We start from the raw sequence: 27,127 nt of genomic DNA on the forward strand, positions 1-27,127 counted from the left end.
ATTGCTTGTAACACAAACAAGTACATTTATACACAAGAATATAGTAGGGAGCAACTTAGTTCCTCTTATAGTAGGTAGGTTTTTGTTAATTTGGTTGCGTGCTTTCCTACTTTGAATACATATTGGGTGAGGAGTTTCTGTAATTTTTTGTGGTTGAAAAATAATAGGTAAACCCAGTCCATACTTGTTGATCAGTTAGTGTTATTTTATCTTAATTTCTTTATTGATTATGTCTGTCCCCCCCCTCTTATGCCAACTGCTAGTAGCAGGCTTGCTCAAGCTTCGGATTTCTAGCAAAATATACAGGAAAAAGCAAGTGATACCAATTATACTGTACATAAATGGGAAAATCTTGTTACTACCTTGATGAATGTACACTCACAATCATCTGCTTGTAAATTTTAATACTGAAGAAATTTTATGCAGGTATATATTTTCCGACCAGAATAAAACCTTGCATTGAAGAAGTACAGCTAATAAGAAAGGGACAGTTGGTTGTGCAGCCAACCTGCATATTGATTTAAGTGTTCACATCTGCAAATTTCATTGCAAAAATGAAAATTGAGGTTTCCAATATACCAATACTATGAACAGGGTTGTTGACTAAAATCAATGAACTTTTGGGGTGAAAAGAATGTATGGTACTTCTATATGCCCAATGATGCGACTAGGGCAAATAAATGATGTTAAGATATTAGATAACACCTAAGTGCCATTACATTTTTTACATGCACACTTGTCCATAAATTAAGAATCTACCGGACTTGAGGGGAAAACTTGCATGACTGGCATCTGTTCTGTTTAAATCCATTTTGCACACATAGTACTCTGCCACACTTGACACCTATGGGGAACATGTGATGGTGCTAGTAGTGTGGAATCATACCTCTCCAGGAAATGTGTATGTTGTGTGTGTTGGGTGCATGAATGCTATGTAGACAAATTGGGTATGGCACATTGCACACATCTGGATGACATTCGATAAGTTTGAATCATCGGTCGACTGGAACTGGGTGTAATGTGTAACACAACAGGCAGTGGTGCAGGAGATTATCGTTCCGCAAAGTTTCATTGCAAGGTTGTAGCGGAGGATCCAAGAGACCAGACATACGACGATGGACCAGCCGACGATACAGTAACCTCTACCCAATATCTCCTAACATCATTGTTACTACTGTGAGGAGCAATGCAGGTACAATATTCATAGTAATACTGTATATCCCATTTTTCACATACTGCAGTTTTTCATTATATTATTTCGCTTCTTCCATTCTCCCCATAGGTTCCCCAGGTAAAAGGTAAAGTCCTCCCCTGTGCATAGGGGGTGTGGGGGTAACGCCCCACACTTTCTTGATCTGGTCGTGAGTGGGGGTGATGTGATCAGCATCATGCCCCTGACCGCCTTTACCCCCCAGGGTTTCCCCCAGGTACCCATGTTATTCGACGCTGGGTGGGTGCCAGGGCAGCTTCCATCGTTAGAAAAGTTCCCGGATTTGAACCAGCTGGGGATCGAACCCGGGATCTTTAGCATGGTAGTCAGACGCGTTACCAACTGAGACACCGCAGCCACTATAGGTTCCCTAGTCAAGAGTTTTTTGTAATTCATGGTAGACTCGAACCAGTCAACCTCAAATTATCAGGACTCTACTGAATTTGCATTTCTGGATGAAACGGATAAAATGACCATGGAGTTAGGTTGCAATTGACATAAACATGGGAGTATTTACATTAAAACATATATATGGTTGTATAAATGTTCATTTTTTCAACAATTTTTATAAATATTCATCACATTTTTTCCTTACAAAAAATGTTGTGCAAACATATCACCAGTTCCAATACAATTGTCAGACTGAGGTACTAGAGTCCGTCACATTCAATCGGACTCTGCATCAGATTCTTCATCAGCCTCTTCTAGCCATTGAATAAATGGCGCCACCTTAAAAAGATCAAAAAATAATAATTACTTATGAATTAAGTATGAAAGTATTGGTGTTACTCTTTCTTAAATACAAACAAGTTGGAGGTGTACTTAATGCACAACTCCAACACGATTCAGGGGTACTATCTGCACTATGGATTGACTCTTGAACCAACCTGGGAAGAATTTACACAATAATAAAATAATAATAAAAAAATCTTTGTACATGTTGTAGTTTTTGAGTAATCAATAGGTAACAAACAGTTCACTTGCATCAATTATTAACATATTCAACACAAGTACTTACACTAGATATTCATTTATCCAAATTAATTTTCAGTAAATTTTAAAAAGAATATATAATTATTTTTCCATCTCTATAATTAATAGCGTACACAAGCAATTCCATACGGTATAATATTTTACACAAAAAGTACAGTGGAACCCCAATTTTACATTCCTGGATTTTACATTTTCCCACATTATACATTCAATCTTGATGGTCCCACTGTAGAAAATGCTATAAAATTTTCTTGGATTTTACATTTTCCCACAATTTTCAGCTTGGTCCCATGAAAAACTTAAAATCGAGGTTCTACGCATACTGTAACTTAGGGATGGGACAGATTAATTGCTACTCTATCGGTATCAGCCGATATACGCATATCTGTGTGTATTGGCTTATTGGTCAAATTACAGACTATTTTACTGATCCAATACATTTATCAATAGCTTATAATTTGGTGCAAAATTTTTCAATTTTGTTATAATTTTTATGTGTAATCTACATGCTCTACTTTTTTAAAAAAGAAAATGTCTAAATGTCCTTTGCACTTCACGCACCTGGAAACAAACATTATTAAGAAAGTCAATGAACCATTCAGAATTTTTATCGGTTCAGTACAATATCAGTTATTAGTATCGGTAAATTTTATATCAGTACTTTATCGGTATTGGTCCATCCCTACTGTAACAATTAACACCATTATTTTATTGTTTATCGTCATATTCACTGTAATTTTTAACATGCATTATATGCATATTACAATATATTCCAGAATATTCTAAATTCCATTTTTCTGAAATGTGCACACCCCCATGAAATTTGAATAAAGGTGTTTTGAGCATCCAGGACAGACAAAAAATTGAGAAATATTGTTCAGAAGGACAAAACATTCAATATATGAAGTTGTTGTGCCTCAAGAAGAAGACAATGTTGACATTTGAACCCATTTGGAAATAGATCATCCTTTACACCTTTGAATTAGAATTGGAACCTAAAACGTAGGCAGATTTGTACCATAAATCTACATATGTACAATAAAACTCTAGGACCCTGTAGTTATAACATTGAAAATGCAGACACGTAGGCTTAGGTTTCCAATAAATACAAAGAAAGAAAGAAAAAAAGGATTTATTCGTAAATACAAATAGGACTTGTTTAGGAATCATGGGCAGTGGTCAAACAGGTCTGTTCCCTGGAAATTTATATCATTCATTTCATGTTCCAAAAAAGAAGAGGGCTTGTTATTTTATTATTAAAAACAGAAATAAGGTTTAATTAAGATAAGGCATATGCCATCATTTCTCTAAGTAATAAAATCCAATTTTTTGGCATGTACTTACTTTGCTTTCTAGCTTTCACCACATCATGTGGCTTCTTCAGATGGACAAGATTAGTCAAACATGGGGAAGGTTAGTTAAAAAGGTTAAAACGATAAACAAGAGGATACAAGACAATGCAGTGCCCTGTCACTCCTTCCTACTCCATCTCTGGCTGGCAACTGACTTTTTTTCTTTTTTCAACTTACCTTTCCCATGTTTTAAACCTTGACTAGTCTTGTCCATTTCCTGAGGATGCCACATGATGTGGTGAAAACTAGAGACCAAAGTAAGTACATGCTAAAAACTGGATTTTTATTACTTAGAGAAATGATGGCATATGCCTTACTTAAGGTTTAATTACTTAGTTTGAACCAGGTTATATTTCCATATTCTACCATTTAATTCAAAGAATAAAATATTCCACAGTTTCCCAAACTCTAAAAATTAGACTGACTCCCTGATGGCATAGTGATAATGTCATTGCTTTGTAATCAAGGGGACCTTTGCACTAGATCCAGTCCTGATTAGCCTTTCGGTGCATAACGTGAACTTGTATAAAAACTAAAAGTTAGAGTTTTATGTGAGACATCACACAACATAAACTTTATGACTAAAATTTACCCCTAACTTCTGTGTGGAAATGTTAGTAACAAAATAGAATAACTATGCATTTGAGTACACTAACTGTAGAAAATATATTCAAAATAATGAAAAGTGGTTGTGCTAGATATTCATGTGGTGGATCGAGAAGAAGAGTCTTCTCAGGGATAATAATAATTAATTTAAAATAAAATTGGTTTTTACTGTTAGTCTATAATACATGTAGATTATTGTAAAATAATAATAAATATTATTATTATTACTATTATTTCTCCAGGCTTGTCCCTGCATAAAGTGGCTCTTGAGGTTCACCCACCTCAAATCAATGGGCATCTAGGGGCAACCTTGGGGGGTAAAGGCAACCATGCGTGATGCTAATCACATCATCCCAACTATGGCGAGTTGATGAACCTCCACATCACCCCATATGCCTTCATGGCATGTACAGGGATACCTTTACCTTTTTTATTACGCTATTCAACTTTTATCAATGCCTGACCCCTCTACAAAAATTATGCCGATTCGCATGATAAGAACATTGACCAGACAGCACTGAGCAATAGTGAGACATTTCTACTAGTATATCACAAAATAAGACTTATCGGTAATTTAATGTGAGTGTTTGAATCTTGTCCATGTAGTTGCATACACTACCTGTTTCCGAAGTTCAACCCCAGCAGTGGAATCCTCAGGAGGCTCATTGTACCATTCCAAGATAATATCTTCGCTCAGTATGTCCTTTTCGTATAGAACATGAAGTACTTTCATCATTACTTCGGCAAAAGCTCCATTATTGCACGAGAAATCCTGCAAGAATATTCATACTGCCACATTTTACTTTCCACATAATAAAAACTAAAGAACAACTCTAAAAAAGAACTCTGGCAATCAATTTAAAAGAAAATTATAAACAATTGACATCTAGTGAACCAATAGTTCTCTGAGGGTCGATTGTATAAAAAAGTCGATCCTCGATTAGCCAGTAAAATTGACCTGCAGTCACGCTGAACTGATTTTGTGTTGTAAAAGAAAGTTGAACTGAGATTAAGTCTCTGCAATCTCAGGTCGAAGTTAACCTGTAAATTTTCTCCGATCAGCAGACTTAGCCATTGTACCACGGTTGTACTAACGAACATTTGCTTTAAAAAAATGTGTTGCAAGTCAACATATGTGGCAAGATTCAAAGACGGGAGGAAATCAATTCATAAATCCTGTTTCCATAAAAATAATAATAAAGAAGAACCAAACATGCACAACGAAGTGAACAATGATAAATATTACTTTCCATTTTTGAAATGAGCAAAGAATATTATCATATGGCATTGTTATTTGATGTTTGAAATGTCATGAATTTTTTTTCTCAAAATTTACCTTAAATGACAGTTAGAACATATTGTTTAATTTGGAAGATTACGTATGTTACTTACACAGGAACGAATGGTCCACATGTACCATGTTATTGTGTAATCACAAAATACATGCAACAAATATCTCCTCACATGAACAAAAGCTCCAAATCAGAGTATAATAAAGTTGTTATATTTCTCCCCTTTGCAACTGATAGTTGCTTTCATCATTATTGACAAATCATCCATGTGATATGCACACCAACAATAAATGGCTGTATAGTATCTACTTTACATCATTTTAATAAATTTGCAGTATGTACAAATATTTACTACATCCAGAACCTCAGATTTATTCTTTATTCAAATACTACCTTTATACAACATGATAGAAGCTTGAACTTAGTTTATTCTCAGATCGTGGATCAAATCTGATCTCCAGTTAGTGATGTTTATACAACCGGTCCTGAATATTAGTGACAATAGTTCCACATCAGCATGCAATGTTAATTGGCATTATCTATTGTCTAGTGCTTTAAAATATACTTATGCTAACACTACGAGATGAGAGAAGAGGTGCTCTCTTGAAACATAGTGTTAGAATAAGTATAGTTTAATGTTCTAGACAATAGATAATGTCAAATTAACATTGCATGCTAATCTAGTGAACTGGCCTGAAATCAAGATCCCAACTATGGACAAAATTGGTCAGACACTTTGCTGTAGTTGGTCTATATATAAAACTGATAAGAATGCCAGTCAATACAGAATTTGATTGATTTTTCCAGGAAGTTAAAAATAAATTTCCATAATATTCTGTGGTGCTTAAACATACATACTAATGCTCAAACTTCAAGTATTCAAGAGAATAAAGTATACTCAACATTGTTCAAGATAGACGAAAGCAAAATATAGAACATTTTTGTACAGAATAGCTCCCTACAAGAACCTGAATCATTCCTAGCAAATACAGAATAACACTTCATTTATCCTGATTTTTTCAGCTTTTTTCATGTATTTTTAAAATTTCATGATTTTTTCACACGTAGGTTGAATTCTCTGACCTTTTCAGGATTACCAAGTCAGTGGGATCCCTGCGCATGTAAATCAAATAAGGCAACAAGCTTCTGAAAATAATAAAGATTATGTAACATACATTATGAAAATTTACACTAACCTCTAACGACTGCATGCAGTCCATTTGGGCTTCTTGGTTCCGAATGTAGTTTTTCAAGATTGGAAGAAAATATAACAGCAGGGGCCTCAATTTTATTAGAAGGTCTTTCGCATTAAGCTGTGCTGACGACTTATGCAGCGGAATGGTGAGAATAGCCTTCATCACAAGGAAGTTAACTTCCTTCACAGACAAGTTATATGCATAGCGTGAGGAATTAATTTCCAGTATCAAGTTGTCACAGGGCAACTTATCTTCATAGCCTCGTATTAAGCTATCAACAACCTCACTGAAGAATACTGTGGACATGTAAGAAAAGAGAGTGATTAATACACATCCATGTTAGCCAACTGATACTAAATACAAGTACATATTAAGACTAGATACCTAGGTGCATGCATATTTAGTTTTTGACGAAAACACGAATGTTGAAAAAACACATTGTAGTGTTAAGTTTTCATGTTTTTGAAAGGTGTGCGAAGCATTTTGCTACCATGTTTTGTCACGCAATGAACTGCAAAATGTGAAATAAACAACTCTTTAAAAATTTAGGCATTATTATTTACCAATGCGACACCTTCCGAGGTCTGAATTATCCTGAGTGTTATGTGCGATATATTGCAATATCAACTAGACAATATATCGTCACAATATTTTGACAATATATATCATGTTGGTGATATATTGTCATGATATTTTAACAATATATATATATATATATATATATATATATATATATATATATATATATATCATGTCGGTAATATATTGTCACGATACTTTACTTTGGTAATATATATTGTGGGAACAATATATCGCTGATATCACAATACATAAAAAATATCGTATCATATTATCTTTTACAATATTTTCTTGACTATATATATATCATGATATCAAATTCCCGATATCGCCCATCCCTATTAAATGATTATGTCACGTGCAATGATGAATACTTTAGGGCCAACTGTGGTCGACTGCTATCGCATAGTTCCAGTGGAACACTTATATATTAAAATATATAATTACACCAAACTACTTTGAATTGTTACAATTTTCAAGCATCAGTGTTGGTGGAATTCGGTAAGAGGATCAGTATGGTATTGGTATCAGCCAAAAGTGGTAATGCACTTGATATTCATGTGAATACAGTTAATTTATTTTAAAATTGCATATATTTGCCAGTTCTTACAGGAGGGTGTCCATGAGGCATTACCCTCTTCCAAAAAGAGTTATATTAAATTTAAACATCCTGCAAAGGAACTAAGGAAATGTTTTTAAAAAAATATTGGTCATTTGTTTTTAAAAAATGGGTCTTTTATACCTATTTTTAGGTCAATAAATGCCTTTTCCTAAATATTAGTATCCAATTGCCAATTCTTTGCAATATACTGTAGTTCTTCGAATAGAAGACGCCATCAAATCTAAGGCGCACCTGAATTTTCGCCTAATTTTTTCAGAAAAAAAAATTCTTTGAATTTAAGGAACAGGAATATGCACAAAGACGTTCATATTTTAACCTTTGCAGTGTTTATTATAGGGTGCATGTTTATTTGTTTACAAATACCTATACGGTACTTTACCTTGCAACATCGGTAACTTCTGTTTTTACAATTTTTAAAAAAAATATTTACTCTTTGTAACTACTGGTATTAGAGACTGCAGTAGATTCTATGTTGTACGTGCATGAAATACGTATATTGCAGTATATACACATCGAATTGAAGATGCCATCAAATCTAAGGCGCATCTGAATTTTGGATGTCTAAAATCTGACAAAAACCTGTACCTTAGATTCAAAGAACTACGGTATATCTAAAACTTTATCCAGGACTCCTAGTGTACAATCCATGGTCACATACATCCACACGGAACATGAAATTACTATAGATGTAGGGTTAAAACCATATGATTGATAATGCTGTCTTAGATATGTTCTCCCAGTCTAAAATTACCTGTACTAAAACAACCAAAACAAGGTAAAATGTTGACAAACAGCTATTTATGCTGTCTCATAAAAGACATGGCTGACGTACTGTTTGTATCATCAGGAACAGGAGAAGGGCGTTCGGAGAGCTCGCTGCTGCTTTCTGAGGATACGTCACTCTGTTCACTGTCGCTCCGTGGCATGAATCCCATCAAGGCTCCACTGGTTGGATCAATGCCCTCATCTTCAGAATCAGAATCTTCTGGGGGTTTGTATATGAGAGCCTTATCACTTAGTTTCTCAAATTTCACTCCTGAAAAATGAAGAAAATTTAGTTTAAAATAAAATAGTTTGTTACAAGAAAAAAAAATATTATGAAGAAAACTTATTTTTTCACTGTTAAAAATATGTAATTACAAGTTTCCAATTATTAATACATAACATGTTTCATAAGTCCCACCCAGGTTTTGAAGTTTGGCCATGCAGTAGCAACCCCACAGATGAAAGCATGCCAAGGGATAGGGGAAATGTACAAGTTTGTTTCGTGACAGATGCCATGGCTTAGTTAACCATTTCTCCACTAGGAAGCAGTAGTGTGCAAACATGGGGTTTACAGGTAAACAGAAAGCTTTTCATGCCCTGTAATTTGCTAGGTCACCTGACCTTACTCCATGTGATATTTCTATGTTAAAGATTGTGTTTATGTGCCTCCTTTACCAAGAGATTTACCAAAGCTTCGAGGATACAGTTTCTACATTGATTTTGATATGTTGGAACGTGTATGTCAGGACATATATTACTAGAGCTGAGCAGATACCACCATTTGCCGATACCAATGCCGATACCATGGCCAATACCCACCAATATAATTCCAGTATAAAATAAAAAGGCTAGTTACAGAGTCATACTAACTCGTCACATCACTAGGCAAGTATTTAGAAATATATAATTTGGGGAGCCAGTCCGAGCCAAGTGTCTCAGAAATATAATAATAAATTTGTTTCTATTTAATACGTTAATATAATTATTTGTAATAATATGAAAATTAATTAATTAGTACTTAATTTCTCTGATGTGTATGGAGTATTGTTGTATGTAACCACAGACTAAGAAACAAAGGAAAGACAACGTTAATACTTATTTTGTTCTTTCTATCTTGACTAAAAAATATTGTTATTACATAAATAGTGAAAAGACACTATAAAATCAGAGAGAAAACAGCAAATATTCATCATCTAGCTTACGTGTAGTTAAGTCCACTAAAATTTGAGTAAAAACAACAGTCATGGCAAGGAAATTTGTCAAAGAAGTAAACAAAATTAAATATTTATTGAATAACAAAAAGAATGATGAAAAAGTTCCTGATAAATATTTTATATACATTATTGTAAGTAGTGGTGTACATAAATCTTTAGAGGGGGCCTCCCGATGGTGTAGTGGTACCGCTGCCACCCTGTAATCAATAGATCCCAGGTTCGATACTCAGTGGAGGTACATAATGGTTCGGGTCCCACTTTAAAATGTAGGTCCAGTCCCGATTAGCTTATCTTTCTTAGTACTGTCATTCAAAGCCATATGTTCTCAATCTAATTTTTGCGGAAATTATTGATTAATTTGCTTTATTTTACTTCGCTTTTTGTGCCACTTTTGGCTAATTTGCGAAGCTCGGGATGAGTGATGATGTGATAAAATTGATGAATGGACACTCCCAAACATCTATGTCCAGGCCGGGACTCGAATCCTGGCATCACAGCACGATGTGCTAAGCACTCCGCCACAGGGGCCGGCTTTTGGCGGAAATAAATGCCCATCGTTGGCTGACACCAGCAGTCACACGGAAGACAGAAGTGAAGAGGATAAGTATAAATCAAACCCTTTTGCGCTTGAACGTAGATAAAACAAAGCTAATTTCACAGTGACCTTCATCCCTCTTTTCCAAGAACTCCGCAACTACCTGACCCGGCATTAGTGCGGCGGGGGGTTCAAAACATCCACCTTTCTTACCACCAAGAGCTTCAAGCAAGAATTGGCAATGAATGGTTTATTTCCCACAACGTTAACTAAGCAGTTACATGCCTTCATAGTCACGTTTGGGTTCAGCATTCACTTGCCCATGCCTTTGATCTTGCCATCTGCTTCCCAGGAGGGTGGGGGTTTATCCCAGTGTTTCTAGGAAAATCTATGTAACGTCCTGTTCTGGTCTCCCAGTCTGTCACAAGGAAGGGTGAACAAACTTTTAAAAAGGACAAATGTTGACACAAGCTGTTGCCTTTGCCCGCTCTTCTAGCCACTGAAAATCTTTGGTATCGGTAAAAGAAAATCAACCGATACTCACCGATGCCGATACCACCGGTATCGAGTCAGCACTATATATTACAGAACTGACATCTGTCGAGTCACCAAGGAAGAACATATCAAACATTTGGTCCCAGAGTTCCTGATTTCTAAAATCATGGAGGGACTTATAGAACACCCTGTATAATGTTATATATTTCACACAAAATCTTAAACAATTTTCAAAATCCAATAAGTAAGCAATAAGTTAGACATGGAAAGTGATTACCATATTTACGTGTGTATAATGAGCGTGCGTATATAATGCGCACCATGGTTTTTGATGGGGAAAAGCAACAAATATATAACTCGTATATAATGCGCAGTACAGGTTTCAGGTTCCAAGAAATGGCTTTCTTAGTTATTATCTTCTATACAGTGAGTCACCAACCCATGCCACCTCCTCCTCTCCCTTAACTCCAAAACTATCACTTCTGTAACCACCTTGTTGATTCTGTAGCAGAAGAGAGATCAAAATTATGTTATGCATTTGCAGCACTCAGGAAGTTATTTTCTACAATTTTTTGCCTGACAAATACCACTGATGTACATCCCATGTGACAGAAGGTGCATACTCGAATTCTGACAGAGAGGCGCAGTTACTCTCTGACAAAGAATTCTGCTGCCAAGGACTGGAACCATCGTGCACGCAACTTGCGAACTGCAGTCGCTGGGTGACGATCTCATTCAGCAGGGAACGGGAGATCTGCGGAAACTGACATGAAAGTTTGGACATTGTGAACCGCCGGTTCAGCAGCATTGCTTGCTGCACACTTTCCACCAATTCAGGCATCACCATGGACGGTCGGCCACTACGGTGTTCGTTGTACATATTGGTGCGGCCTGCTGTGAATTTTCTGCACCATCTTCGGACCATTCCTGCACTCATGACATTCTGTCTATACACTTCACACAACTGCCGGTGGATCTCTGCCGCCGACAGCTTCTTAGCGTGGAAAAACCTGATAACCGTGCATACCTCGCACTTGGCGGGACACTGTATGCACGGAGCCATGTTTCCCGTACCACACAACTGCGCTCACGCCGGGTTATGGCTGGCTACATGTTCCTCCTCCACTACTGCTCAAGCCTTTCCTGCTCTGACCACTCGTGCCATCTTGGGGCACTTTCGGAACTTACTTTCTGGATGCACCTCATATCTTCTAAATATACTATTGTCCAAGTTCAATGAGTTCCAGCCAGTTGCAAAATGTTACACTGTACACTTTAGTCCTACATGGGACCACTTTCACTCGCTCATATTCCAACCCTTGACTGTACTATGATCGTGCGTACCACATTTGTAGTGAAACGATTGACAGATATCGCCACATACAGGGTCATCCCTATTAACGAGCATAATAAGTAGCACTGCCAACCTAAAACCCATATATGGAAGGATACTACTCCAAGCAATTATAATTCTCAATATTAAGTCCGTACATTATATGCAATATCTGTAGACTGAAACATAAAGTGGAACCCATGGATATGCTGACAGCCTGCCAAAACAATTCACATCATCTCATCACAATGCAACAGATACCTATACATCATTGTTCACTACAGAAAAAGATAATCGTATTGTGTGGAATAATGAGATACAGTAATAACATATCTTTGAACACCATTTTAATGTGACAATAAACAAAGAAACACATGTAAAATGTCCACCTAGGCAGTTATAGCCCAGAATCATCTAGTCTAGTAAGTATGGTATCTGACTGCCACACAAGAGACCTGGGTTCGATTCCCAGGGTGGGTGATCTAAGGTCGGAATTTTTCTGGCCTTGTCCCCACATGAAGTGGCACCGGGGCTCAATCAGCCTCACATCAATGGGTAATGGGGGGTGTAAAGATGGCCGGAGCATGGTGTTCATCACATCAACTTCAAAATGGCCGAGATCAAGAATGTATGGGGCCCAACCCCACATGCCCTAAATGCTATATGCACGGAGAACTTTACCTTCTTATATTTCTGTATGGATAAGATACAACAAACTACATTTTAACATGGAGATGATGACTATGTTGACTTAATTTTCAATTTCACTTCACGATCCATATTTGAGGGCCCATTGCCACAGACAAATTATGGTCATACGTGAACTACTCGGCTTCGAATGTATACTGTTAATTTTGCTTGGTCGAGCGTTATTCGCTCAAATAAACAGCTTTCAATTCCATATGCTATCTAGCATCGTCAGTGCGAATTACTGTGCACTCAAGCGAAATACTCTCCCTGCAGCCTTCTAGTTTCATCGGAAGGTCTGGGAGATATCCTTGTAATGCAGATGGGCCATAGCACCAAGCCATTTACTCATTATAAGATATCTCTTGGTACTTACCAGTGCCAGATGCTGAAGCCACAAGAATCAGATTACTCTTTTGAAGATTCGGGGGGAACACCACTCCTGTACCAAGTATGCAGTTCCCTTCTAATTTTGAATTTGCTTTCGCAATAGCATTGTCATCCAGGACAGAGTATTCAATTATACAGTTATCCTGAAAGAATATGAAAAGCATATGTAAGGCAGCTATATATTACAGAGGCTCTTTAAAAACTACTTTCCCAAAGCAGCAATACTTTTGCAAAACTTTTATTACAGTGAAACCTTGATTTTATGTTCCCCGGTTTTACATTTTCTCCATTTTATACCTTCAGTAAAAAAAAGTACCTGGAATTTGGCTGGTAAAAGTCCCACATTGGAGGTATCGAGAATTCATTTTGTTCTTAGGATGGCAGCACTGTACTGAATTACCACGCAGAAGGGTAGAGTAATCTATCCATCAGTTTGTGCACAGCAGCTGTTTACGTTAGTTGTGTTGATGAGTATCCTGCGATTTGCAGAATGGAGACAAATATCGAGCAAAGAATTTGTTTGAAATTTTGTGTTGCCAACGGACTGTCATGTGCTGAATCGTTGAAAATGCTACAAAACGCCTTTGGTGATTCTGATTCGTGTCTGTCGAAAACACAAGCGTATGCATGGTACAAGGTTTTCAAAGAAGGATGAGAAGTTGTTGCTGATTTGCCCCGTTCTGGACTGATGAAAACGTCGGAAAAATCACGACAATGGTGCTTGAAAACCGGCATGTGAGTGTGAGAAAGGTGGCTTGTGAGCTTGGCGTATCACACATGTCCGTTCACAACATTTTGACTGATGTGTTAGGCATGAAATGCATCACGGCACGACTTGTTCCGAAGGAGCTGAATTTTGTGCAAGAAGCACATCGCAGGGATGTTGCTGACATGATTTCGCGAGCCTCTAGTGATTCAACCTTCATGAAACACATCATAACTGGTGATGAGACATGGGTGTATGAGTGACATGGAAACAGGTCAACAATGTTCGGAATGGCATTTCGAAAATGAACCAAACTCCAAAAAACCACGCCAAAGTCGCTCAAAAATTAAGGTCATGCTCATTGTTTTCTTTGATTATTGTGGTGTTGTGCACTCAGAATTGCTTCCAGCGGGACAAACTGTGAATAAAGAGTTTTATGTGACTGTGATGAGGCGTCTGCGTGAGAATGTTCGCCGAAAAAGACCAGAGTTTTGGAAAAACAATTCTTGGATTTTGCACCATAATAATGCGTCGTTGCACACGTCGAATCTTGTTTGCAAGTTTTTGGCCAAAAACTCAACACATGTCCTCGCCCAAGCCCCATATTCTCCAGATATGGTTCTGTGTTTTTTTTCTCTTTCCGCGACTCAAGTTACCCCTTTGGGGAAGGCGTTTTGAATTAATTGAATCCATTAAAGGAAATCGCAGAAGAAACTGAGGGCTATACCATTTTCTGCGTTTGAAAAATATTTTAGGTTAAGCATTGGCATATGTGTGTTGCATCTGATGGGGACTATTTTGAAGGCGAAAAAATAAATTTTGCCACATATCTTGTGTTTTATTCACAAATTTCAGGTACTTTTTGTACGTAGTAGTATATTTCACTTTTCTTGCTACCAAAGAGGCAAAACATTGTAAAATTTTCCTGGATTTTGCATATTTGCACAATTTAAGTTCTTTACTTACTACTACTACACTTCTATGTCAACCCAGCCAGAGGCAGGAAATGGCGAAGGATGTTACTCTTTAAAAACATACGAGGGACGTTCAAAAAGTAATAAGTTTTGCTTTTTATTTGCAAACTTGTTTCAAGAATTTGCACTGTGGGGAAGCCTTTGGTCCTTAAGCTATCAGATTGGCACACATTCCACGCGTAGTAGTTCTGTGGAACACCACTAGAGGGCCAGAATACCAAGATGGCGCAGCCATGGAACCAGCTGAGTTTGAGGAGTGATTCGTTTTTTGTTTTTGAAAATAAAAATTGCAAAAAGAAAAACCACGATGAACTTGTGGCGGTGTATGGAGGGAATGCTCCATCATATGACACAGTAGTACGGTGCATAGAAGGATTCAGAGTGTGGCAACAAGTTTTCAAGATGAAGAGTGCAACGGGCAGCCTTCTTTCTCAGAGGAATACCAGGAAGTGTGAAGAAAGTGGAGTCCCGCATGCCCGCAGACCATTGTACTGTATTACCATTGCAGCCATCAAAAGGAAGGTGAACATTAGTTATGGGTCTGTATTTAACATAGTACATAACATAATGCTGACGAAAAGAGTGCAGCTTCTCCACGATAATGCTCCCGCCCATTCTGCTCAGGAGACAGTGATTCATGCAGCCACTTTGCATTTTGAAATTCTCCTTCACCCTCCAAATTGCCGAACCTTGCACCCAGGGACTTCTTACTCTTTCCAGAAATTAAGAAGCTCCTGCATGGGAGGCATTTTGATGACGATGATGATGTCATTTGTGCAATAAATAACTTCCTGGACAGCCAAACACAGGACATTACAGGACATTTACAACAATGGCACCTGCAAGTTGGTACATCGATGAGAGAAGGGTATCACTTTGGGTGGAGTTTCTGTGAAGAAATACTGATTTATTCACAAAAACACTTGTGTATTTCTTGGCAAATAATTATTACTTTATGAACGTCCCTCGTATAATCAATGCTCCACGGTATGTACAAATTACAATGTACAATTTTACTAGACCCTTAGATGTGGGGATTGCCTCAGTCATGATTATCTTAACACTGTGGATGTTTTACCATAGTTTGAAATTACCATATTTGCTGACGTACAAGATGCACCACAGTACCCTTAACTCAGCATGTTCCCAAAGTTGCATATTTAATTACATCACCTCATGGGCCTCCCCTATGGTGTAGTGGTAGCGTCGTTGGCTTTCAACTTAGGGGTCCCGGGTTCGATAGCCTGTGGAGGCACATAGTGGTTCAGATCCCACTTTAAACTGTAGGTCCAGTCCCGATGAGCCTTACTGTGCATAAAGTGCACTTAAAACACAAACTCAAATTCAAACTCAAAACATCACCCCCATGGAACATAGGCAAAAAAGTGGATGGATGTGATGTTATCATACCTTGTACTCTGGGAAGAAATCGGGCAAGCAGATTTGCGATGTGTTAAGGAAAGCGTGAGAAACCTTCTTATAGTGAGAAAATTTGCATTTAACCAATTTACACACTTTTCATAGTTTCTGTAGGGGTTCAGAAAAGGTAAAAAGTACATACATATTCTTCATATGATCATGTTAATCACACCTTGAATCATTTCGGCAAAGACCATACGCATGTTTTCAAATAAGGATACGATCTGTCTGCCTGATTTGAAGGGGAACGGGGCAGAGTTGTTAACTGAAAATCATCCATTGCAACAGTATTACAGTTAGAACTGCTTACAAGTTAGACGTAAAACTATACACTATTTTTTAACATAGTTTCAAGACAATCCATTGTACTTCTCCTACCAGGAAACATTTGCTTGCAAGCAAGATATCTGTGGAAAACTCAGAAATGGTGAATCAGCATACATCTCAACCTTCTGCACCAGCCATGTTTGGCAAGCAGGCCAATTTCAAGTTGCTTCATCGATATCATGTTTGATGTTTGGTAGGCAGAAGTGGCTCATGTCTTGAAGTACGGGCAATGCAGACAGTTTGCGTATGATTGATAGAATTGGTATTTCAAGTCCTATTTATGTACAGAAGGATAACTGGAACTGGACCTACAGTTTCAAGTGGAATCCAAACTACTAGTGCCTCCACCAGGTATCGAACTCGGGACCTCTTGATTACAAGGCGAAGATTCAACCACTACGTCATCGGGGAGGTAGTTTGCAGATGTCTCTCTCTCTCTCTCTCGCTCTCTCTCCTAGGCATGGGACCCTTATGGCCACCAATCAGCATGCCATGCACAACTTGCTTGGACAAATATCCTTGGAATTCTACAAAATACTTTACTTTCATTAATCTACAACAATGTCAAGTCCTAAAAAATTAATGTCCTGACTAAATAGCATTAAAAGATGAGCATGACACAAAATAAATCGGCATTGACTTAGCACTAAAAATTATTATCTTTATGCAAGCATCATCATTCTTACCTCAACTGTAACACTGTTCCACAGATACGAGTTCCTGATTTGTACATTCTTGCCAATTCTGCAATTATTTCCAATAACAGAGGTGGTCACCTGTGTGTCCTCACCAAGGCTGGAGCCTTCTCCAATTACCACGTCCTCCTCCAACACACAACCTCTGGAAAACAGTGAAAAATAGAAAAGGTCAAAGTTATTTCAGTTGCAACATTACCCCAATTATGAATCAAAGAAAAAATATGGTGTGCATAAAGATTTCATCCAGTATGGCAAAAAAGATAATTTCAGACCAATGTTTTATTGCACAAACACAATTCGTGTCTTACATTCAAAGGTAGGGAGGGAGCTGTGGTGATCTAGTCGGTAGGGCATCTGAGTACCATGTGGGAAATCCAGGTTTGATTCCCAGGGTGGGTGGTCCAAAGTTGAAATTTTTTCTAGCTTTGTCCCTGTATAACAGCTTTGGGGTTCACCCAGCCTCTTAGCAAATGTTTTTAGCTTTCTGAGAAATGCAGGCCTTTTATACTGTTTCTGAGGATGTTTTTGACTATCCTTGCCTATTTTTAATGTGTTGTGTTTGTACAGGGCCTTTTACAACTTGCACAGTTAGCCCTTCTCAAAAAGCTCTTTACACCCCCTTTTCTTAACTCTGAGGTAAGGGTTTTAGATAAGGGGATTTTCCCTCATATACTTAGAAGGGAGCAAAATGGCATATGTGCCAAAGCACCAAAAAAATTCAATTCAATCAATCAATCAAATATGTGAGGACCTGAGGGCAACCCCAAGATTAGAGAGGATAAAGGTGGTCAGAGCATGGTGCTGATCAAATCACCTTCACAAATGGCCGAGATTGAGAATGTGTGAGAGCGCCCTTTGTGGCATCTTTCAGACCGAATTGACAAGCAATAAACAACATGTGTCACTTGGACATAAATCTTGAGAAATAAATGCAACTTTCTGTACTGGATTGATGCAACAGACTCCACATTGCTGGTCTCGTGTCACTCAGACTGGGCAATTTACCCAATAACATGCACCATTTTACTTTTTTTTTTTATCAACTGGAGCTGGCAGCTGCTTGTCACTTCAATGTGAAACCCTCCACATTATGTATCACTTGTAGCTTGTTGCTTCGGTCTGAAAGCTCGAGGACCACAAGGGTATCAAGCTGCCTCTTCGCCTCTTTCCAAAGAAATACAAGATGAAGAAAGAGGGATATTATTGGAACTTGAAATAGAAGAAGAAGAAGACAAGTTAAGCTTTCTAGATATATTGATGAAAAGGAAGAGAGGACAAGAAATTGAAACTGCTTGGCATCAGAAGAAGTGTGCAGCAGGGGTATTCTGCCACAAAAGAAGTGATGTAAGTGAGGTGACAAAAATAAATTTTATAAAGAATATGGAGGACAGAATCAAGAAAATATGCATGAAAGAATGTGAAAAAGAAGGCAAAATAAATAGCCTATGGAAACAGCTGGAAAAGAATGGCTATGAGAAGCAGGATAGACTGGACATAAACAGAAGAAGGAAGAAAACGGGCAGGGAAGAATTGGAAGAGAAAGAAAAAGAGGAAGAGAAAGAAAAAGAGAGAAGGTTTGTAATAAGGAGTATGGCGAAGACCACAGAAAAGATATGCAAAGTGCTTAAGAAAGCGGGAATTAAAACTTACAGGAAGGGAGGGAGAAGCATCTTAGGAATAGCGAGGAATGCAAACAAGAAAAAGGAAAACAGAGAAGAGGAAGAGGAAGGGATTATCTACGAAGTGAAATGTAAAGAATGTCAGAGTGTGTACATAGGAGAAACGAAAAAGAGGCTGAAAGACAGGTTGAAACAACATAGGGATGATGTACGACTTAAGAGAGAAAGAAATGCAATATTTAAACACACGAGAGAAACAGGACATGACATAGAGTGGGATGAGGCTAAGCAGATAGGAAGGGAGAAGAGAATGCTAGTGAGAAAATGGAAGGAAGCCAAGGAAATAGAGAAGAAAGGTGAAGAAGACACAATGAACTGGAATGGGGGATTGAAGTTAAACAAAGAATGGAAGATGTTAGAAAGAGTGGAAAGGACAAGAGAGAAAGAGGAGAGGAGAAGGAAGAAAAATGAAGGGAAAAGAGAGTGAGATTAAAAGTCCAACCACATTCTATATGGAAGTAATTGTGTTTAGCCTTTTAGGTGAAAGTAAAGTTGGAAAGTGAAAGTCACCTGCTAGAAAGTTCCAAACAACTTTCTAAATAGTCTGGAGGGAGTAATGTTTGTGTATATATAATGCCCTGTTTTTGTATCTTGTTACTTTTGTACTTGATACAGAGTCTGAAGAAGACCTTGCTAGAAGGTTGAAACGTTACGTTTAATTTATGTTTTTAATAAAATAAATTACTGCCTTGGTCAGCATATTTAGTTTTTCATAATCATGGAAACAAGGCTTAATGGTGTTATAAAGGGTGTTTAAAAAGGTAACAGCACAGTTTATATACAGGGTGTTTAAAAAACGTAACAACATGGTGAGTGCGGAGTTTCAGTTACCTTTTTTTTAGGACCCTGTACTACAGCACATATGAATGATTACTTCAAGATATTCACATGTAACTGAGAATAAATATAGACATAAGGACTATCCATATAAAACAATCATAATTAGTACATTCTTCACTCAATAAAAAACACGTTTTCCTCAATCATATACATAGTTGTGTCTAAAAAAGCTACCTAAAGAATCAGTCAAACATCTAGTGCATTTATTAATTCTGATTGGTCATTGAATTGACTTCAGAATGGTTTGGTTTTAAAGATTATACTTCATCTTGAGGAAGGGAATAGGAATACAGGAAATTTCTCTCCTGACGTGAGGTCAAGAAAGCTTTCACATGATCCTGAAGTAAGGAAGCTGGAGAGTAATTCTGAATCCACGTCTGAGTTAAGCACTGTGTGAGATTCACTGTACAATCACACTGAATAAGTATAGTAAAAACATACTTACTTGGATAGAGTGACATTTTTCTGCTTGTAAATGTGATGCCGGAAATAATCATACAAGCCAGTATTTTTAGATATTCCTATGTCAGGTACCAAAGGATACACCCATCTGTGGATGACATCATGGCTGTGAAAGTAACAAGAAACAATTGGTTAACAAATAAAACCATGTGCATATGTTGCATTCAGTCAGAGCACAAATTTGCTCTCCAGGACAGTGGTTCTCAACGTTCGTGAGCTGCTCACAGCCTGGTAAATGCATTTTTTGAAACTCACTGCCCCAATCCCAACAACTTTACTCGTAAATAGCATTCTAATTTTTTAGACTTTACAAGTTAACTACCATGCGTTCATTTCGAGCTTCAGCCGAGAGACCGGGAGAAGCATGGCGGTTGGCGCTGATGGAGATGCCGACATTTGCGGCCTGTAATGCCCGCTTATTTTTATGGACATATGCAGACATCTATATAAATATTGCAAAACGAGCACTAACCTGTGTTATAACACGCAAAAGTTCTTCTGTAATTCATCCAAGCTCTGCCCTTATATAGACAAATAAATATGCTTTAGAAACGATGTTAAGAGCCACAGATAATAAAACATTTTAATCATAGTTTTGACCAGTAACATCCTGCTTAAGTTTATATCCTTGAAAGAGTTTTGTGTTGATGGGGATCGTTTGGAGGTTTCGAATGTGCAACACTGTATCAAGATTACGCTGCAGACGAAACCGTTAAAAGTCAATGCTTTTTGTGAGCTTCCTTGCAATCCGAAATCTCCGAGCTCGAGTTTTTTGTTCCTTCGCGACTAGATGAAGACAGAGCTGTGAATATAGTGGCGAGCAGATGTAAACCAAGAGTGTGTTAATTTCGTACTGTGTGCAAGAGTGTTATTCTTGGTTACTTGCCATTACTTGTTTGTGTTATTGCAGTGTGTATGTGTGTTGTGTCAGTGAGACGATTGGAATGACAGCTGCAAGGTTCACGTTAGAACAAAGAATTTTTATGTATGGCACTTACGTGAAAACAGACTCATGTCGAGACGTGTGTAGGCAATTTGTACAGAACTTCCCAGGCGTTTCACCTCCACATAGAGATACGGTTAGACATCTTGTCCTTAAATTACGAGAAACTGGATCGTTAAATTTTAAAACACCTAAGCAAAAACGACGGATTCTAACCGAAGCAAAACTCGATGAAATTGGTGCAGCGTTAGAGCGTTCTCCAAACAAACCTCTATGCCGTGTTTCACAAGAGATGGGCATGTCAAAATCATCAGCACATACAGCCACTGAGCTACTAAAATTAAAACCGTACTCTTATAACACAGGTTAGTGCTAGTTTTGCAATATTTATATAAATGTCTGCATATGTCCATAAAAATAAGCGGGCATTACAGGCCGCAAATGTAGGTATCTCCGTCAGCACCGCCCGCCACGCTTCTCCCGATCTCTCGGCTGAAGATCGAAATGAACGCATGTTACCATGTACCCTGAAAAGCCATCCTTCCAGGGAGGCTTCCCAACAAGTCGTTTCACCCTTATGGATCTGACTCGAGAACAGCCAGTTCGTGAACCTCCAAGTTTGGAGGCGAGAAGCAACAAGACCCCTATCAGACTGTTTGATCCAGCAGCACCACTGTCAGAAAAGTATTTCTTGTTACTGCGGTCAAAACCCGAAGAAAAGATCATCTGTCAAGGTCGTGGCCTGCTCAGGCTCAAGTAGCAAACTACTAACCCCCTGGGTTCGGAGGTTGAGACACATTGGTCTAGGTAAAAGAACATGAACACAGAACTTTTAATGCTTTAGTAAGCTGTAACTACCATTCAAATCAGGAATCTAGCATATTTGTACTGTAGCAAACTTATTAATAAAAAAAAGATAACCTAAACAGGAAAGCCAATTTCTGCCTTCAAGACCTTTTTATAAAAATCTGGGACTTGAACCTGAAACCTTGGCTATATAGAAGCAGCTGACTTGAAGTATGGCAGGTAAAAGATGAAAAGATAAACTCAGAAAGTCATACGATTTATGGCACAAGTTGAAAAGCTACAGATTAGATAGAAATACAGTGGAACATTGATTTTGCATTTTTTTCTGGGGAATAAGCAGAAAAAAAACTTAAAATGTGGGAAAATGTAAAATCGGGGTTCTACTGTACTACAGTATGCGCATAAAGGGAGTTTTTAATCGAAGAAAGCTATGCAGCAAAATTACTGATTTTAGATTAAATTAGGAAAAAGCTGATACCATACCAATGTATAGGTATTGATTGACACCAATGGTATCAGTGTTGGAAAATATCAGTTGGAATTAAATCATCGATACCAGCCGATATCTTCTGAATGTGGGTGTTTTGCAGGGTCCACAAAAATGTCGTGCATCACTTTTATGGAGTCGAAATATTCTTGAAATTAAAAAACATAACTTTCTGTATTTTTACAACCTTACTGGAAGAAATGGATTCATGCAGGGTGATTAAAAAATCCGTCCAAGGTTTTGAATGTACACATACAGGAAAAAGGTGCATATCAGCACATGGAGAATCTTTCGAAGTTTGCACTCTTAATCACGTAATTGTAGACTTAGCTGCTAGGTGACAGTATAACTCAGTTAAGGCAAACATGGCATGCACTGGTGAACACAAAGCGTTCTGCATCTTAGAATTTGCTCAATGTAAGTCGATTGTGATGTTGCAATGTAGATTTCATACGAAATATCGAGCAGAAGCACCTACAGACAAGATAATTCATGCATGGTACAACAAGCATGCAGTTGTTGGTATTGATGTGATATGGTGGAATGTGTGTAGCAGGAACGTGACTTCAGGATTGATGTCTGCCACATCACTAGGGTGCACATATCGACTATCTTCTTTTTTAGACTAGTTCTTCGTCTGAGGAAGACACTGATAGAGGGTAGAAACGTTACATAAAGAGTTTTTATACATTCTGAATTTGTGTGTTTACTCACTAAATATATTCACAGTATAAAAAGTATAAAAAAACTTACGTGAGTGAGTATAATAGTCGTAACAATCCTTGCAAACGATGTTTTGCGAAGCTAGGCTTCGCTTCTTCAGGTTTTCTTATCAGTAAATAAAATACTTCGTCATATATATAAATAAATCCAGGATTAGGTAAAAAAGGGTATTGGGATATAGAATGTAAAATTACATGACGTTAAAAGTGCCATATAGGCTAGGAGATAATTCTAAAAGAACGGTGTACCCATACTACCATACAGAATGAATGACTACTGTAGTGTACGAGTGCTAGATCCCTTCCAATGTGAACTCCACAAATTCTGAAGCAGCATGAGTCACTTCCAGCATGACAATGAATTTAACAGACTCTTCACTGTTTTTTTCCCCAGCGTAGCTTCGCGAAACGTCGTTTGCAAGGATTGTTACGACTATTATACTCACTCACGTAACTTTTTTTATACTTTTTATACTGTGAAAAGAGTTTTTCAATCTTAAACTGACTAGGTAAGCAACTTTAAATGAGGCTTAATTATATTACTGTAAGGTATGTACCAAATTTGGAGAGATTCTCTATGTACTGATATGCACCTTTTTTGCTGTACATGTTATAGTTCTTGTACTATAAACGTTCAAAAACCTGGAGGGAATTATGAATCATTCTGTATAGTACTTTATAAACACTCTGAACTGCTTTGAATTGTTACAATTTTCAAGTATGAATATTAGTATCGTGGGAATCAACATTGGTATTGGTATTAGTGCATCATTAGTGCAAAGTGGTTATCAACTCAGCCCTAGACTAAATAAAAAGATAACAATAAAGAATTGGACACCAGGTCCAGGGGACGACAGAAGAGACATATGAGAAAAGACTAGAGTGGCAAGGTTTCATTCATTGACATAAGATAAATACACACAAAAAATGCAAATGATGTTCATACCTAACAGCATGGTACATGGGCCAGCTGGACACCCTGGCTGCATACTCATCTTCCAAAACATGGCAGTAGATGGTGCTCCCCAAGATTTCTTCATTGATGAGGAGTCCCCTCACAAAGTCATCTTTCGTTTGGAAATCAAAGTTGTCGGAGAACAGCGGTGGAACTGCAGGAGAGCAGATGCTGATGTGCGTGTCCATTAGATCGTAGCACACCTCTACATTCGGATGGTCCAAGAATATTTCCTGCAAAATGAATGTTTTTAATACACTGTATTGTCATTCTATTGGGTTGGCAACTAAGTTCCCGCCGTTTTTTGTAATTGGAAAAATCTCTATGACATTAAATACGTTTGGCACGAAGGTGTACATCATGCGAAAGAGAATATATTGTTCTACCTAAATTTATGTTTCTTTGTTACTAAGACACATTTTCTTGTTATTTACAGATAATTAAAATGGAATGTCAAGTTGAGAAGAATGAGCATTTTCGACACCTCCTCCTTTTTGCCTTTAATCAAGGTTCTAAGGCCGCAGAAGCTGCTCGCAACATTTGTGCTGTGTATGGAGTGGGTGCTATAGCTGAAAGAACCGCCCGTGATTGGTATGCGAAGTTCAAAAAAGGAAATTTTGACCTCAAAGACGCATCTCATTCTGGCAGTCCAGTTGAGTTCGATGAAGAGCGATTGAACCACCTGTTGCATGAAAATCCGCGTCAAACAACAAGGGAACTGGCAGAGACAATGGGTTGCTCCCACACTACTGTAGAGAAGCATCTTCACTCGATGGGAAAGGTTCAGAAGTGTGGAGCATGGGTGTCTCACTCTTTAAGTGTCACCAACAAAAATCAACGAGCCACAATCTCCGCTGGCTTGCTTGCTCGGCACCGTGCAACCCATGGACACAAGGAACGATTTCTTCACCGAATCGTTACTGGCGATGAAAAATGGTGCCTTTACATGAATATGAAGCGGCGTAAGGAATGGCTGAACCCCGGGAAACAAGCGACCCCACGCGCGAAACAGGAACTTCATCCGCGTAAAACGATGTTGTGCGTATGGTGGGACTGGGAAGGGATTCTCCATTTCGAATTGCTTGAAAGGAACCAAACGATCAACGCGGAACTCTATGTGCAACAAATGGAACGACTCAACACGGCTATTCAAGAGAAAAGACCGAATCGGCAGCATGGTGTTCTTTTGCTGCACGACAACGCCCGCCGTCATATTGCCAATATGACCAAGGACGCCATTCAAGCTCATGGTTGGGAAGTGCTGCCACACCCACCATACTCTCCGGATTTGGCACCAACGGATTTTCACCTCTTTCGATCTCTTTCAAATGCTTTGCGGGGAGTTTAGTTCAATACTGATGCAGAATTGAGAGCTTGGTTGGATGACTTTTTCGAGTCTAAACCACGTAATTTCTACCGACGAGGTATTGAAAACCTTGTTGAACGTTGGCAAAACGTTGTAAACAACACAGGAGAATACATTATTGATTAACTACTTGTATCTGTTTATTGAAAACTAACCTTTCAACACCTTCCTTCAAAAACGGCGGGAACTTAGTTGCCAACCCAATAGTAGTACTTATTTATTTATCTAACAAAGAATTCCAAATACAGTGTTAGCCATTTTAAATTGGAATGTATAACATTAGAAAAAGAACAACAAAAGATAACAACATAAACAAAAGTTACATCTGATAAAGAACCTTACACATTTTTGTAGAACAGCCTTTTAAAATGTGCCTGATTTTCAAAAATGTCTATTTGCATGTTCACTTCTTGAATTGGCAGAGTGCTTCTAGTCTGTAGAGAACGGAACACTGTATGAGGGATAACCTTGGCTTCTGAGAAGCGAAAAGTTGAGTGCCTCTTGTTCCTGAAGAAGATGGTCACTTCTGAAGGTACCATTAACTATCTCATTAACGTTTTATATCAAGAAAGGTACTCATGTTGTAAAGTTGTAATCCTATATTTTGCCAAGTTCACTTGGCTTCTCTAGGAATATATTCTAAAATAAGATCACTTAGGTGTTGGAGAATGCAATGATTAAAATATAAACGTGTTTTAAACTTCAGATTTTACACACAGTACTGTTAGCAGCCATCCTATGAATACTTATTTTCATATTTTTTTCATGCCCTTATCCAACTATTGGAGTCCTGTTTTAGAATTTAGCCCTGAAAGTGACATGAACTTGACAAAATATAGGATTGCAACCTTATGATGTGCCAAGGTTAAATATTACTATGTGGTATTAGCCACACAGTAAAATTAATATAAATGAAAAGTAATTTGCAATGTCCCACCTACACACAATTACAACACTCTAAACACTTCAATAAGGAGGATGGCAAAAGTCTACCCATAAGTGCTAACTTCTTTCAGTCGTTGAACATAGACTCAAGTATCTCAGGGCTTGCTGGGTAAAACGTGAACAACAGCTTTATATATATATGTTTATTATAAACTTATCATAAGAAAGTCTGTTAGCAAACTAGTCTTTAACCTTTATCACTTACGTGCATTTACATTTACCCTACACGTGCATTCACCACTTCTGGACTCAAAGGGGGGCAGGGACCATTCATTTATTCCTCGCAGTGAGGCGCCAGGGAGAGTATAGGGACCTAATTTTATTTAGGGTGCTGTTTGCGGCCGACGTCACGGGCTCCCCTGTAAGAGAAAGCAGAATGTGCACGGTACCCCCAACCACAGCTGGGAACTGGCCGTAGCCAGCCGGCACCTCCGACAAGCGGGTGCTGGGTAAAGGATTAAAGGATGCCGTGACACCCCCAGCGTTAGCTAGGAAACGGCAAGCCGACCGGTGTCTCCTGTACAAGGG

At 38.1% G+C, this 27,127-nt stretch overlaps 1 protein-coding gene across 1 annotated transcript in view; it reads right to left on the minus strand.

Annotated features, from left to right (window-relative positions):
- Positions 1-1,748: 1,748 nt before the first annotated feature.
- The window catches only part of eIF2Bepsilon (eukaryotic translation initiation factor 2B subunit epsilon), a 39,176-nt gene continuing 13,797 nt past the window's right edge, over positions 1,749-27,127 (minus strand). Inside the window, exons 5-12 of the mRNA XM_083134133.1 lie at positions 24,280-24,521; positions 20,358-20,480; positions 17,382-17,535; positions 13,256-13,412; positions 8,683-8,886; positions 6,650-6,945; positions 4,781-4,933; positions 1,749-1,939 (exon numbers count right to left, since the gene is read on the minus strand). Coding sequence (XP_082990259.1) covers positions 1,877-1,939; positions 4,781-4,933; positions 6,650-6,945; positions 8,683-8,886; positions 13,256-13,412; positions 17,382-17,535; positions 20,358-20,480; positions 24,280-24,521 — 1,392 coding nt within the window. The 3' untranslated portion in view covers positions 1,749-1,876. The remainder of the gene's footprint in view (positions 1,940-4,780; positions 4,934-6,649; positions 6,946-8,682; positions 8,887-13,255; positions 13,413-17,381; positions 17,536-20,357; positions 20,481-24,279; positions 24,522-27,127) is intronic.

Source organism: Lepisma saccharinum, chromosome 13, assembly GCF_977018435.1.
Source record: "Lepisma saccharinum chromosome 13, izLepSacc3.1, whole genome shotgun sequence".
Taxonomy (NCBI): domain Eukaryota; kingdom Metazoa; phylum Arthropoda; class Insecta; order Zygentoma; family Lepismatidae; genus Lepisma; species Lepisma saccharinum.